The sequence below is a fragment of the Macaca thibetana genome, chromosome 8 (genome assembly GCF_024542745.1).
Source record: "Macaca thibetana thibetana isolate TM-01 chromosome 8, ASM2454274v1, whole genome shotgun sequence".
Taxonomy (NCBI): Eukaryota; Metazoa; Chordata; class Mammalia; order Primates; family Cercopithecidae; genus Macaca; species Macaca thibetana.
In genome coordinates this window covers 120,697,088-120,709,925 of record NC_065585.1, presented here as the reverse complement: position 1 = coordinate 120,709,925, position 12,838 = coordinate 120,697,088, and the positions used below count along the sequence as shown (strand labels likewise).

The window sequence follows — 12,838 nt, the reverse complement described above, 5'->3', positions numbered from 1 at the left end:
GGTCCACTGGCCACTGTGGAGTTGGGCAGACCTGGCTTTGACCCTGGCTCTGGAACCTTTCAGCTCTGTACTTGGCCAGATTACTCACTTCCATAGGACCTGCCCTGGCATTTCCTACCTAACATCCTTTCACCCTTATCTGATCAATCACACTTTGACTCGCATTCAGGGCAACCATCCTCCTCTGCTCTCAGTCCTCATAGATTAAGGGGAGCTGTAGAGGGTCACTGCTAGGTTCAGGGATAGGCACGAGACCAAAGCGAGACCAATCCTGTGACTTTTGATGGATGGAAATTCCTATTTCCACTGGGATTGACAAACTGGTCAAACACAAACCTAAGGCTGTTCGGGCCATCTTTGTCACCACAAGGAAAGAGTCTATTTACAAATAAAAACAGCACAGAAAAAACAGTCAAGAGACAGATTCCTGGTGACACGAGCACCTGGATCCAGCCTTGCCTGAAGTTATCCCTGGAGTTTTCAGTTTTGTGAGTCAATAAGTTTCCCCCGCTTTTTCAGCTTACACCGATTTGAGATGACTTTTTGTCACATGCCACTAACAGTCTTGACAAAAGAAATACTTAACTTGGAGACTTAATAACAGAATTAAATGAAAGGCCCGAGTAGTGCCCAGGAATAAGGTGGCACTCAATGACCACTTTTGGCAACTCTCTCTGAATCTGCCTTCTCATAGGTCTGTTACATTTCCATAAACTATCGTTCCATAGTAGTAGAATACTATGTTTTTCTTCTTCCCACAGCTTCGACCAAATCTTCCTTTGTAAAATCTTCGCCCTCCCTGGCTTTCTTGACCACAGCTCTGTATCCGTCATAAATCTCTACGTTTCACATCGGTTTTCCCCCCACCCCACCTCTGGGCTGAGACAGAATGGGTTTAACAGTGCAAGACTTCAGGATGTGGCGGGGTGATGTCGTCTTTGTGTTATGTGCTGATAACCCAGGGCGACAAAACCAAATCAAACCAAAGACTTTCCCAACAGGCTTCAAATCCCTGCTCTGAAGGACACTAGGTGCTCAGAAAAGTCTACACTGCCATCTAGTGGATGTCTGCAGCATCATCAGCACGCAGAAGGGAGCCCTTTGGGAGAATCCCCTTGGGATTGTCTCTGGCCTGTGAAAGCATCTGACTGAACCTCACTATATAAGGGACAAACCCCAAGAGACGTGAATGGATGGTGAAGCCAGGAGTCCTGTCCCACAGAGTGGCATATACTCCTCTAAGAGACTGGGCTCCTGCCCGGCCTCTGTGGCTCTGCACCTCCCATCCCAGGAGTCAAAATCAGCAGCCTTCCTTTCTCTGCTCCTATTGGCTGTCCACAGGTATGCCCAGTCCAAGGGTTTCCAGGGAGGAGGGCTGATGTTGTGTGCACATGTGTGTGCATGCAAATGTGTGTGTACATGTGTACACATGTACACATGTGTGCTTTATTGCTCGTCTTCCCAAAGGAAAGGGTGTCTGTCATGTTTGCAAAGAAGACAACCTATCAAAGCTTCATGATAGCAGCCTCTTAACAATCTATTTGCTCTCTGATAGTGAAAAATACTTCAAGGAAGAGAAGAGTCTATCCGCCGCATTGGAGTAACCTGTGTGCTGCCGCCCTCCGGAGCTTATTGTCCTACTGGGCTTAGCTGACTGCATGAGGTCTAACCAAGGCAGCACTGCGGGGAAGGAAAAACCCCTTCTGGCCGCTCTCTGCCACGCTGCTCAGAAGGGACCAGAAGGTCAGCCTTGATGTGTGTACTTGGTCACATCCCAGCCATGACCCTTCCATCTCCACACATTTGTGACCCGAGTCCTGCCTAGATTGGCACCAGCACCTCCTTCTAAAACACAGCAGAAAAGAGGCCAGTCTCCACCCTTGACACTCTGGGAGCTCAGTCTGGCCCAGGAGTCAAGAAATAAAGAAGCGGAGACCAGAAGGCCAGATCAGCTCCCCCAAAACACACTCCGCAGACCCATTTCCCACTTCTGTGACTCTTCCCCAGGCTTCCCAGACCCCACAAGGAAAGCTTCCAGAATAGTACTAATCACTGCCCACTAAAATAGTTATTTCCAATTCCTAAAATGCTTTGTTCTTCTTTCACACAACTTTGGGCAAAAGAAGAGCGTGTCTCATGTTGCAACAACAAAGCGTCAGGATGCACTGACCTCTGCCTGTCCTGGTAAATACCAGCTTCTCTCCAGCCCAGAAGTCATCTGAAGACCCAGACACCCCGCACCTTGGGAGAGGACTGCTCCCATACCACCCCTTCTTCCACTTAGCTGCCAACTCCAAAGCACACACCAGCTGGTCTCCACCAGGCTCGGGGGCCCAGATCTCAGGGGCAGCCAAGGAGCTCCCAGAGCAGGGGAGCAGGAGGAAGCCTGGGCAGAGTGGCCTCAACCATCACCAGTTTCCAGTGTGCAGCCCTCCCACCGGCCCCCAGCCTTCTCCTCAAGTCCACTCTAAGGAAGGCACAACTTTATGTCAACAGCCATCTGCTGCCACCAGACCCAACCCAGATGGCTCTGCATGCAGCTTCAAGTCACCCAGATGAGCAAGCCTGCAGGAACATTAAGACCCCCCACTCTCCCCCGCCCTGCTTTAACACAGCCCTGCTCACTCACTTCCACGGCCCCCGGGAACTTGACTATCGGCGCCATCCAGGAGGTGATCTTCTGTCTGTAGTTGTTACAATCAGGAACAACCTTGCAGCCAATGTTCCCCAACTCTGGGTAGAAAACTTCAAGGCCCCTATGAAGAGAAGAGGGAGGTTGCCCTGTGTCAGGGTTTTAGGGGAGCCTGGGGTTCCCAAGGCTTCAGTCTAGCACTATTGGGAATGTAAAGTGAAAGGGGATTAAATCCCAAACCTGCCACTAACTAGTTGTGTGGCCCAAGAGTTACTTGACCTCCTTGTGCCTCAGTTTCCTCATCTGTAAACTGAGGATGCTAATAATTCCTCCCTCATGGAGTCAGTGTGAGGAGTAAAATCGAGGTCACTGGTCAGAACAGAACCTCGCATGTTGTAAGTCATCAGACAGTGTAATATTAATTATCATCAGTGTTTACTTCCCTAGAAGAATAGATATCCTCAGGCAAACTTAATGTCTTTAAAGTAGGATTGGGTTTATAAAAACAGTACCTATAGATTGCTTTTCAGAAACATTCTTATTACAGAAAGAAAGGCTTAGCAAGTCAGCATACCTTCCTTCAAGGGCATAGACGTTCTCTCTCCCCTAAACAATCAAGAGCTCCCCATGCCTGAAATCCTGCCATTAGGTGAAGAATTGGCTTCTTTGGGTTAAGCATTGACCATAGCCTAGGTTCCATTTCAAAATGCAAACATCCCTCAGGGGGTAAAACATTGGCTCACTAAGAGTGTGAGTATGAATGAACTGGTTCATCTATTTGCTCCCGGAGAAGAAGGGCCCCGAACAGCACCGGCATTCTGAGAATGTGGCTCTCTGGAAGGGAAGAAAATATGATGCAGAGCAAAGCGACAGAGTCTGCAGGGCAGGGCACGGCGGGCCGGGCCATGACTGCACCAGGCTGGCCTTCAGTACATGCTTATATTTGAAACTCAGAAATGCAGGTAAGATTTTTCAAAGACATTTTTAAAAACTGTTTTTGCTTGCCCTTCTATTACATTTTATCTCCACGACCCAAGGCCTCTGTAGGGTTAATGTGGGTTAAGGCATCACTGAGAGAGAAGGGGTGTGGGTATGGAGTGGGTGTTGCAGGTCCCCAGCCTTTCCTAACAGCCTTGCATGGCTAAGCTGCTCTACAGCCTGCCAGTAGCCACCCACAGCTGTCCACAGTGCCTTGCTGCAGGTGATGCCTCAGGGGACCCTGTGAGGATGTAATTTGGAGAACAGTTCTGGAGGGACAGCTCCCTGAAGCTGGGGCCTGGGAATAGGCCAAGAGCAGCTTCCTGGTGGGTAGCCCTGCATTCCCCCTCCCACCTTCCACCTCCTACTCTTTCAGTGGCTCCTGAATTCCAGCCTCAGGCAAAAGGCCGCTGAGCCCCCAGCACCTGGCAGCCGCGGACCAGGACACTTCGGCGGGCCAGCACCCCCAATACCAGAAGTCAGGTACTCTGGTCTCAGAGGGTGGAAGCAGGACGAGTCAAGGTCTTGCTGAGCAAATCTGTGTCTTCTAACTCTTTGCACACTTACAGCAATTCTAGGTGGATGGCAAGATTTTCACAGCTTTTGGGGAAGTTTTAGGGGACTAGTTTTATCTTCCTAGCATCATCTTAAGGACCGTTTGGTTTGTTTCTGCTGCAACTCCTTGCTGCTGCAGCTAGCGAGATGCGAGGCAGAGAGGGGACCCTCCAAGGGCAGAGAGACAGACAGCAAGCAGCACAGCACGGGAAAACGAGAGGCACGGAGGAGGGAAACTGAGGGTGGAGGGACGCCCTCATGCCCACAACCCCTCCCCCCTTTTTATCAGAGTGGAATTGTTGTAAATATCAAAAGAATCAAAGAAGCAAAATCGGCAAATCGTTATTTGGTGAGGGGGGTGCAGAGCCACAGAGAGTGCCCTGAAGGACAGGGCACATGCCAGCGAACCAGGGATTGGGTCATGTCCCTGCCCCTCTCCTCACACCCATAGGGCACTGCCAGGCCAGCGTTTGAAGATAGCATATTGCCCCACCTAGGATGACGGGAAAGGGGCGTGTGCAGGCCTCTGCCTGGCTCAGCTGCTATAGCAAAGGCTTGGAGAAGGACACAGAGAGAAATTTATTTGATCTGCAGATGGCACAGAGCTGGTGACCAACAATTCTGATTATCAAATCGAGTTACAAGATGATCTGGACAAACCTGAGGTGAGCTGAATCAAAAATTAAAGTTAGTGAGAAAATACACTTTAAAATTTGCATTCAAGGCCAGGCACGGTGGCTCATGCCCATAATCTCAGCTCTTTGAGAGGCTGGGGTGGGAGCATCGCTTGAGCCCAGGAATTTAAGATCAGCCTAGGCAGCATAGCGAGACCCTGTTTCCACCAAAAATTAAAAAAAAAAAAAAAAAAAACAAGCAGGGTGGTGCATGCCTATAGTCCCTGTTACTTGGGAGGCTGAAGTGGAAGGATCACTTGAGCCCAGGAAGTAGAGGCTGCAGTGAACCATGACTGCATCACTGCACTCCAGCCTGGGTGACAGGGCAAGACTCTATCTCAAAAACAAACAACTTGCATTAAAGCCAGAAAGCCTCAAAGGTGCCACCTTCCTGTGTGCCCTTGCTGCTTATGGTTTACCTGACATGGAATTCATTCTAATTTCCATCCGGAGAGTTTGGAGATCTCCTGATCTCCATGACAAGACTTGGAGGCACCCTGGGGAGTGGACTGAAAAGATCAGGGGCCCTGGCCCGAGCTTTGCCATGAACTAACGCTACATAAGGGACTGGGGACGAAGGGCATGACTTTTACTGGGCCACCCCAATAGATCAGGGACATCACATATGTAGGATTTAATTTCATGCAACCATATCTTGAGGCAGCTCTTAACACTATTCCCATCTCCAGATGAGTAACTGAGAAACTGCAGGACAACACCTATTTGCAGCTGCTACGTGTTGGAGTGATCTGTTGTGTACAACAGAGAACGAGTACAGTGGGCTTGGCTGCACTTTCTTCCCTGCACCACACATTTTCCCTAGTGAGCTATTTCATTCCTCCAGGCTTCAGTTTGAGCTAGGTGGTCATGTGAGTCTCTGTCATGGCAAGAATTAGATCACAAGGGCTGGTCGTGGTGGCTCAAGCCTGTAATCCCAGCACTTTGGGAGGCTGAGGTGAGATGATCACTTGAGCCCAGGAGTTAGAGACCAGCGTGGGCAATGTAGTGAGATCCTGTCTCTATAAAACATAGAAAAAATTAGCCAAGTGTGGTGGTACGCATCTCTAGTCCCAGCTATATGGGAGGCTGAGGTGGGAGGATTGCTTGAGTCTGGGAGGTCAAGGTTGCAGTGAGCCATGATCCTGCTACTGTATTCCAGCCTAGGTGACAGAGGGTGGCAGAGTGAGACCCTGTCTCTAAAAACATGGCTTCTCAGCTGTGCCTGTATGGAGGGCTTAGAATTTCAGCTGCCCCTCAGTGAGTGCTATTGCCTGAGTGTTGGTGTCTCCTCAAAGTTTATATGCTGGAATTTAATCCTCAGTGTGATGGTATTAACAAGCGGGACCTGGAAGAGGTGATTAAGTCACCCTTATAAAAGGCACTCTCATAAAAGAGGCTGAAGGGAGCTACCCTTCCCTTCCACCAGGTGAAGTCGCAGCAAGAAGGTGCCATCTTTGAAGCAGAGAGCAAGCTCGCACCACGCACTGAATCCAGTAGCACCTTGATTTTGGCGCTTCTCAGCCTCTAGAGTTGTGAGTAATACATTCCTGCTGTTTAGAAATGACCTAGTCTAAGGTATTTTGTTACAGTAGCTGAACAGACTAAGGCAGTGAGGATGACAAAAAGACACATGGGATATGAGGCTGCCTTGAAGAGGGAAACTGTGAAAGCGTGGGTCACCCCACTTGAAAAGCAGCAAGCTAGTTTTTAAACTGTCTTGTAGAGACGGAGTCTCTCTTTGTTGCCCAGACTGGTCTCAAACTCCTAGGCTCAAGTGATCCTCCACCTTGGCCTCCCAAAGTGCTGGGATTACACACGTGAGCCACTGTATCCAGCAGTGCATGCCCCGTAATCCCAGCACTTTGGGAGGCTGAGGCGGCAGGATTGCTTGAGCCCAGGAGTTTGAGACCAGCCTGGACAACATAGGGAGACTCCCAACTCTACGAAAAATAAGAAACTTAGCCGGGCGTGGTGGCATGCACCTGTAGTCCCAGCTACTCAGGACACTGAGGCAGGAGGATTGCTCAAGCCCAGGTGTTCAAGGCTGCAGTGAGCTATGATCAGGTCACTGCCCTCCAGCCTAAGTGACAGAGCAAGACTCTGTCTCTGAAAGAAATGTATTTAAAGAGAAGAGAAACCAAGGCCCCTGAGAGAGACTGAAGGACTGGGGATGACTGCCCAGGTTGGGGGGAGCTGGGGATGAAGAGGCAGGGCATGGCATCTGTCACCACACACATGAATGACCACAAAGAAGATGAGAAGATAGACTAGCTTGTGCACCTCCTGGATCTGCACTGGAAAAGGTGGGTTGATGTTCAAGAAGAGCAACAGGGCCTTGGGATAAGAATGCATGTTCTGAAGAATGGAGCTTTTCAACACCAAAAAGCAGGACGCTTTGAGCAGCAGCTGCCATCCCCAGGGGAGCTCGCAGGGCTGACTGGATGGCAGCAGGAGGGCTTTGTTGAGTGGATTCACCTCCCGGCTGCAGGGCTGGAGGATCACAGTTCTTTCAATTCTGCGACTGAGCCCAGGGTTGGGACTCTCGGTGGTTTTGCTGGTCTAGTCTGGGGTATCTCAGAAGCAGGGAAGGTCCGATTCCCGAGAAGCTTTTCTCTTAACAATGTCTCACTGCTTGTCACAGTACATAAAATTCCTCCCTTATAGATGAATACTTTTAGGCATTGAGTCCAATCTTTAAGAGTTCCCTGGTAGACTCCAAATGCCCACGAGAGGAGTGCCTTCTCTGGGGGATCTCTTGCCAAGGTCAGAGCCTGAGCTGAGTGGGGATCTTGAGGTGGGCGTCAGTGCAGGAGGTCCTGCTGTCTCCTCAGGGGTCCTATCTGTCCTTGGCGTATTTTCATTTCATCATCACTCATGATGATCTCTTCCAAACAAAAACTTCTATGGCAATAAAGACAAATCTCCTCTTTCATGATGATGGCTTGAAATCAAAAGACATCTTCCTGGCATGCAACCTTAGGGTCACAAATCTGTTTCTCAAACTGGGGACCTGCTGGCGTATTCCAGGAGTCTTGAGAATGGCTCCCCCTGACTCGAGTTTGGGAGCCCTGGACCCGGGGTGAAGGTCGTCAGCAGAAGCAGATAGGGAAAGAGCATGAGTGTGGAGTCAGACAAGGGCACTAGATCTTGGCTCTGCCACTTTGAAGCTATGTAAACACTGTGGGCAGATTTCTTAATCTCTGGGGACTCTTCATCTGCAAAATGGGGGTGCTAACATAGACTCTGTAGGTTCATCACTGACAGTGAGAGAAGTCAAGGAGTCCAAGCACCAGCAGAGAACCTGGGACACAGAAGGTGCCCTGGGACTTCCCATGTGTGCCCCCATGCATGGGTCACCAGGGTACCAAGATGTGACCTTGGCAGGGCAGAGCCTAGGGCACCCAGAGCCTCAGGCTGGTCACCTCCAGCAACCCTACAGACATCCTAATTTCCCACAGTGTGGGAAACACCAGGAACCGCTGAGGTCCTCCTTAAGGGGCCATTATCACAGCCCAGGCCTGCTGTACCCTGGCCCAGCTGACCTCTCCTGCTTATGAGGGCGTTGACCTTGCACTGCTCAGAGCGAGAAGCCTGCCAGCCCCTTGGCTCACTCAGCAGAGCACCTAGAAAATTAGATCCCACTTGTGAGAGGCAACCATGTTTCTCTTCCTCCTTCCACATGAAAACTTCACCCAGAACTGTTTGTTTTTTGAGATAGAGTCTTAGTCTGTTGCCCAGGCTAGAGTGCAGTGGCGTAATCTTGGCTCACTGCAACCTCCGCCTCCCAGGTTCAAGGGATTCTTCTGCCTCAGCCTCCTGGGTAGCTGGGATTACAGGCATGCACCACCATGCCCGGCTAATTTTTTTGTTTTTAGTAGAGACGGGGTTTCACTGTGTCAGTCAGACTGCTCTCAAACTCCTGACCTCGTGATCTGCCTGCCTCAGCCTCTCAAAGTGCTGGGATTACAGGCGTGAGCCACCGTGCCCGGTCTACACCCAGAACTGTTTAACAAGATTTTTCAAAATGTACTGAATGTTTGTTACTTTTTTTTTTTTTTCTGAGGCAGGGTCTGGCTCTGTTGCCCAGGCTGGAATGCAGTGGTGCAATCATGGCTCACAACAGCCTTGACCTCCTGGGTTTAAGCGATCCTCCCACCTCAACGTCTTGAGTAGCTGGGACTACAGGTGTGCATCACCATGCTTGGCTAGTTTTTAAACTGTTTTGTAGAGACAGAGTCTCTCTATGTTGCCCAGGCTGGTTTCAAACTCCTAGGCTCAAGTGATCCTCCACTTTGGCCTCCCAAAGTGCTGGGATTACACATGTGAGCCACTGAATCCAACCAAAATGTTACTTTTTAAGAAGGATTCAACTACATAACTTTAAGAGAAGACATGTATTTATGGTTCTAAAAGTAATATTTGTCAAAAATGTTTTAAATAAAATAAAAAAGAAAAACAAACATATTTTTATGAACAGTAATGTTTGTGAAAATTCAAAGGTACAGAAGAGCGTGTAATCCCAGCACTTTGGGAGGCCGAGATGGGTGAATCACAAGGTCAGGAGATCGAGACCATCCTGGCTAACATGGTGAAACCCCATCTCTACTTAAAAAATACAAAAAACTAGCCGGGCGTGGTGGCGGGCGCCTGTAGTCCCAGCTACTCAGGAGGCTGAGGCAGGAGAATGGCGGAAACCCGGGAGGCGGAGCTTGCAGTGAGCTGCGATCCTGCCACTGCACTCTAGCCTGGGCGACAGAGCCAGACTCCGTCTCAAAAAAAAAAAAAAAAAAAGAAGAGAGTAGGTCGTCAAAGTTCTTTTTCCTCCTGTCCCATTTCTCACACATGGGCTCAGCGGGGTGTCCCCCCCTCAGTCACTAAACTGGCAGGGAGGTTTGGCATCAATTTGGCCCGGGGAGTCCTCAGGATGACCCACAAGTCCAGATAAATGAAGGCTTGCTTTCTAACCGGCAGAGTCAGTGAGGAGAGAGCCGAACGCCAGGCTTTCCAGCTTACCCAAAGTAGAAGCAGCTTGTGCCCTTGGGAGGGAAGAAGCCAGCCTCATCACCCAACTCCACCCGGTGCCATGATCCCTAAAGGGCCCCTGCACAAACACTCCTAGGTCCCATCGTTGAAAAACACCTCTCACACAGGAAGGGTCTAATCACACACCTTCTTTCATTAAAACGCCTCTTGGTCGGGGTTCTGTGGAGAGGGGGCATTCAGGCTATAGGGAGGGATGGTCTCTCTCTCTGGGTCTCTCTCTGAGGGTCTCAGCCTCCTGCCTCCGGCAAGACCCCCCAGGTTTGGAGGGCCCAAGCAGAGCCAACCATATACACAGCCCTCCTGGTCCTGGGAGAGGTGCATTCTGGAAGGCAGGAAGGAGTCTGTTTCTAAGTCCCTTTCTCAGCGCCATCCTCCATCAAGGTGGTCTCCAGACCTGACGTGTGTTCTGTCTTCCCCATAAAATCAGGCTCAGGAGATGGTGCTCCTTGGTTTTGGAAACACCCCTCCCTGCGATCCACCTGCCTGGCAGCCTCTGTGCCTCCCGCCTCCAAGCCTGCCCTGACTTACTGGCACACAAGGGCGTCCTCGTCCAAGAGGGCTTCTTGGGCACACGGATTGTTCTCATCCTCGTCTCCAGTGATCACCATCACGAGACCCAGTAACAGGGCTGCTGTGACCAGCCTCATTGTCCAACCCATGGGCACCTGGAACAGAAGGAGCTTTAGAGCAGCTGGATCCCCTGCAGGGCATTTCCTGCCAAATACCTGTGCCCCCCACCCCAGGGGCCCACTTGGCAGGAGAGAGACCTCTGGTTAAGCACAGGGAGAAAGGCAGGCAGCTTTCAGGGCTCCGCGGCTAATCCAGTCCACCACCCGGACACAAGCACTTTGGGAGGACCTGGGCCTCCTCCAAGTTGGACTCAATGTACATTCCTGGCAGAGGCCCCTCCCCCTGGCAGGACACAGCTTTGTTGTCACTCTTGTCCTGGCTGCCAGGGCAGACAGCAGGCTGCAAAGTAGAAGTGCTTATATAAGCTTCTCAGTTCAGCTCCTCGTCCACTCCCTGCTCTTGGCCTGGGGATGGTCAGCTGGCCGAAGGCCAGCCTGCCCCTTGGCTGTAAGGCAAGCCCTGGGAAGCTGGTGACCCCAGGCTCAGGGCTAGGAGTTGGGCTGTGCCCCTCAGACCGGCTCTGCCTCTCCTAGCCCCCATTCTTCCACCTGTCTCCACAGCCTGTGAGCTTCCCCAAGGTGGAGGTGCTTGGACACAGTAACCCTGTGTAGGAGGGACTGCTGCAGGGACTTGGGCTTGGGCAGGCGCACCCTAGCCCAAGGCCAGCTCCGAAGGGCCAGCTGAGGACAGAAGGGTGCGTCTGGCTGCACCTTGCAGCTGTGCTGAACTCAGCACTCTCCCAAAATAATCGTCTCTGGAGAAGGAGGTCTGGGGAGCTGCTTGGGGCTCAGAAAGCGGTGGTCTGCCCCAGCGCTGCACCGGGAAGAAGGGGAGCCAGGGACTGTTGCCCGCATTCCCTTAGGGAACAGTCCTGCCACCAGGTGCATGTGGGACTCTGGTTAGAGCCTGAGTGGGCAAGGAGAAGAACAAAGGCGGCTTGCCACAGCCTTTCCAATAGCTCTGCTCTCTGCTCTCTGCTTCTCAGAGGCGGGGGTGGGAGAGACATGCCAGCAACTCAGGACTCCTGGCTTCTGCTCTGAGCTCTCTCTGGATGCTGGGGAGGCCACTGCGTCTCCCTAGAACACACCACTTTTCCTTTTCACAAACAAGTAAAATAATTGCTGTCACTGTGGTGCCTTGCTAAGGAATATGAGATCATTGCTGTAAAGTACACGCAGCTAGATCTTTAGAGAAACTACTTTTAGCATAGTCTGCTTTCTGGTTTAATTCCTGCCTCCAGGATCCCAACCTGTAGCAAAAAGCCCCCCTTTGGGGCTACATATTAAACACATTTCTCTATCATTAAGCTCCCTGAAATACAACCAGGACTCCCCTTGCCCCCAACCAAAAAACGTATTCCCAAGATCTCCCCTACTGGAAAGAGTCGAATAGTAGCCTCCTCACAAGATCATTGTGAGAATGAAATCAACCAGGTTAAGCCCTCAGTAAGGAGCCTGGAACATAGTAAATGCTCAATAATTTATGAATAGTGTAAGTATTCTCTCACAGATCCATCCATTCATTCATTCCTTTGCAACCCACTTCACTTATAGGCATTAAGCACCTCCCATGTGCCTGCCCCATGTTAGGCCCTGGGGTATAGGTTGAGCATGGCCTTGTCTGTATACAGCTCACAGGACAGCCACAGTCAAGGAGATGCTGCCAGAAGGGCTGCCCAAGACCAAGAAACTCATCTTACAAATGGCATCCACTAGAGAAGCCTCAACTTTCCTGGGTGTCAACTCTTTTAGCACAGTGATGGCAGCCTGGAGGCAGGGAGAGCCCACAGTGCAGGTTGCTGCTGTTGAGCCCACTTCCAGTGGCAGTTCTTCCTTACTCCACGTGCCAGGCACTTTTGTCTCCAAATCCTCATGCCAATCCTTGGAAATAGGCACTATTATCACCCCATCTTATGGAGGAGGAGATGGCACAGCGACATTAGCTAAAACCTGATCTTGGTCACCAAGAAGTGGCAGACCTGGAATTTAAACCCCAGGCTCTGGTTGAACCTGTTGAAACTGGGTTGAGTCCATTGAGTCCATGCTTTTTTTTTTTTTTTGAGACAGGGTCTCACTCTCATCGCCCAGGCTGGAGTGCAATGGGGTGATGTCGGCTCCTGCAACTTCCACCTTCTGGGCTTCAAGGGATTCTCCTGCCACAGCCTCTCAAGTGGCTGGGACTACAGGCACACCACGGCTCTGGCTAATTTTTGTATTTTTTTTAGAAACAGGGTCTTGCATTGTTGCCCAGGCTGGTCTCGAACTCCCAGGCTCAAGTGATCCACCTCCGTGCTCCCAAAGTGCTGGGATTACAGGCATGAGCCACC

The 12,838-nt window shown here is 50.9% G+C and overlaps 2 protein-coding genes across 4 annotated transcripts in view; one reads left to right on the top strand and one right to left on the bottom strand.

Annotated features, from left to right (window-relative positions):
• LOC126961287 (60S ribosomal protein L34-like) overlaps window positions 1-12,838 on the top strand; it is a 563,491-nt gene that overhangs the window by 212,291 nt on the left and 338,362 nt on the right. The gene's annotated exons all lie outside the window — the stretch shown is intronic.
• PEBP4 (phosphatidylethanolamine binding protein 4) overlaps window positions 1-12,838 on the bottom strand; it is a 478,151-nt gene that overhangs the window by 201,203 nt on the left and 264,110 nt on the right. The window contains exons 2-4 of one of the 3 annotated variants that reach the window (XM_050801460.1): window positions 10,650-10,710; window positions 10,411-10,547; window positions 2,630-2,756 (exon numbers count right to left, since the gene is read on the bottom strand). In XM_050801460.1, coding sequence (XP_050657417.1) covers window positions 2,630-2,756; window positions 10,411-10,541 — 258 coding nt within the window. In that variant the 5' untranslated portion in view covers window positions 10,542-10,547; window positions 10,650-10,710. Of the gene's footprint in view, window positions 1-2,629; window positions 2,757-10,410; window positions 10,548-10,649; window positions 10,760-12,838 lie in introns of those variants that run through there. The other 2 variants (XM_050801459.1, XM_050801461.1) reach the window with 2 other exon arrangements.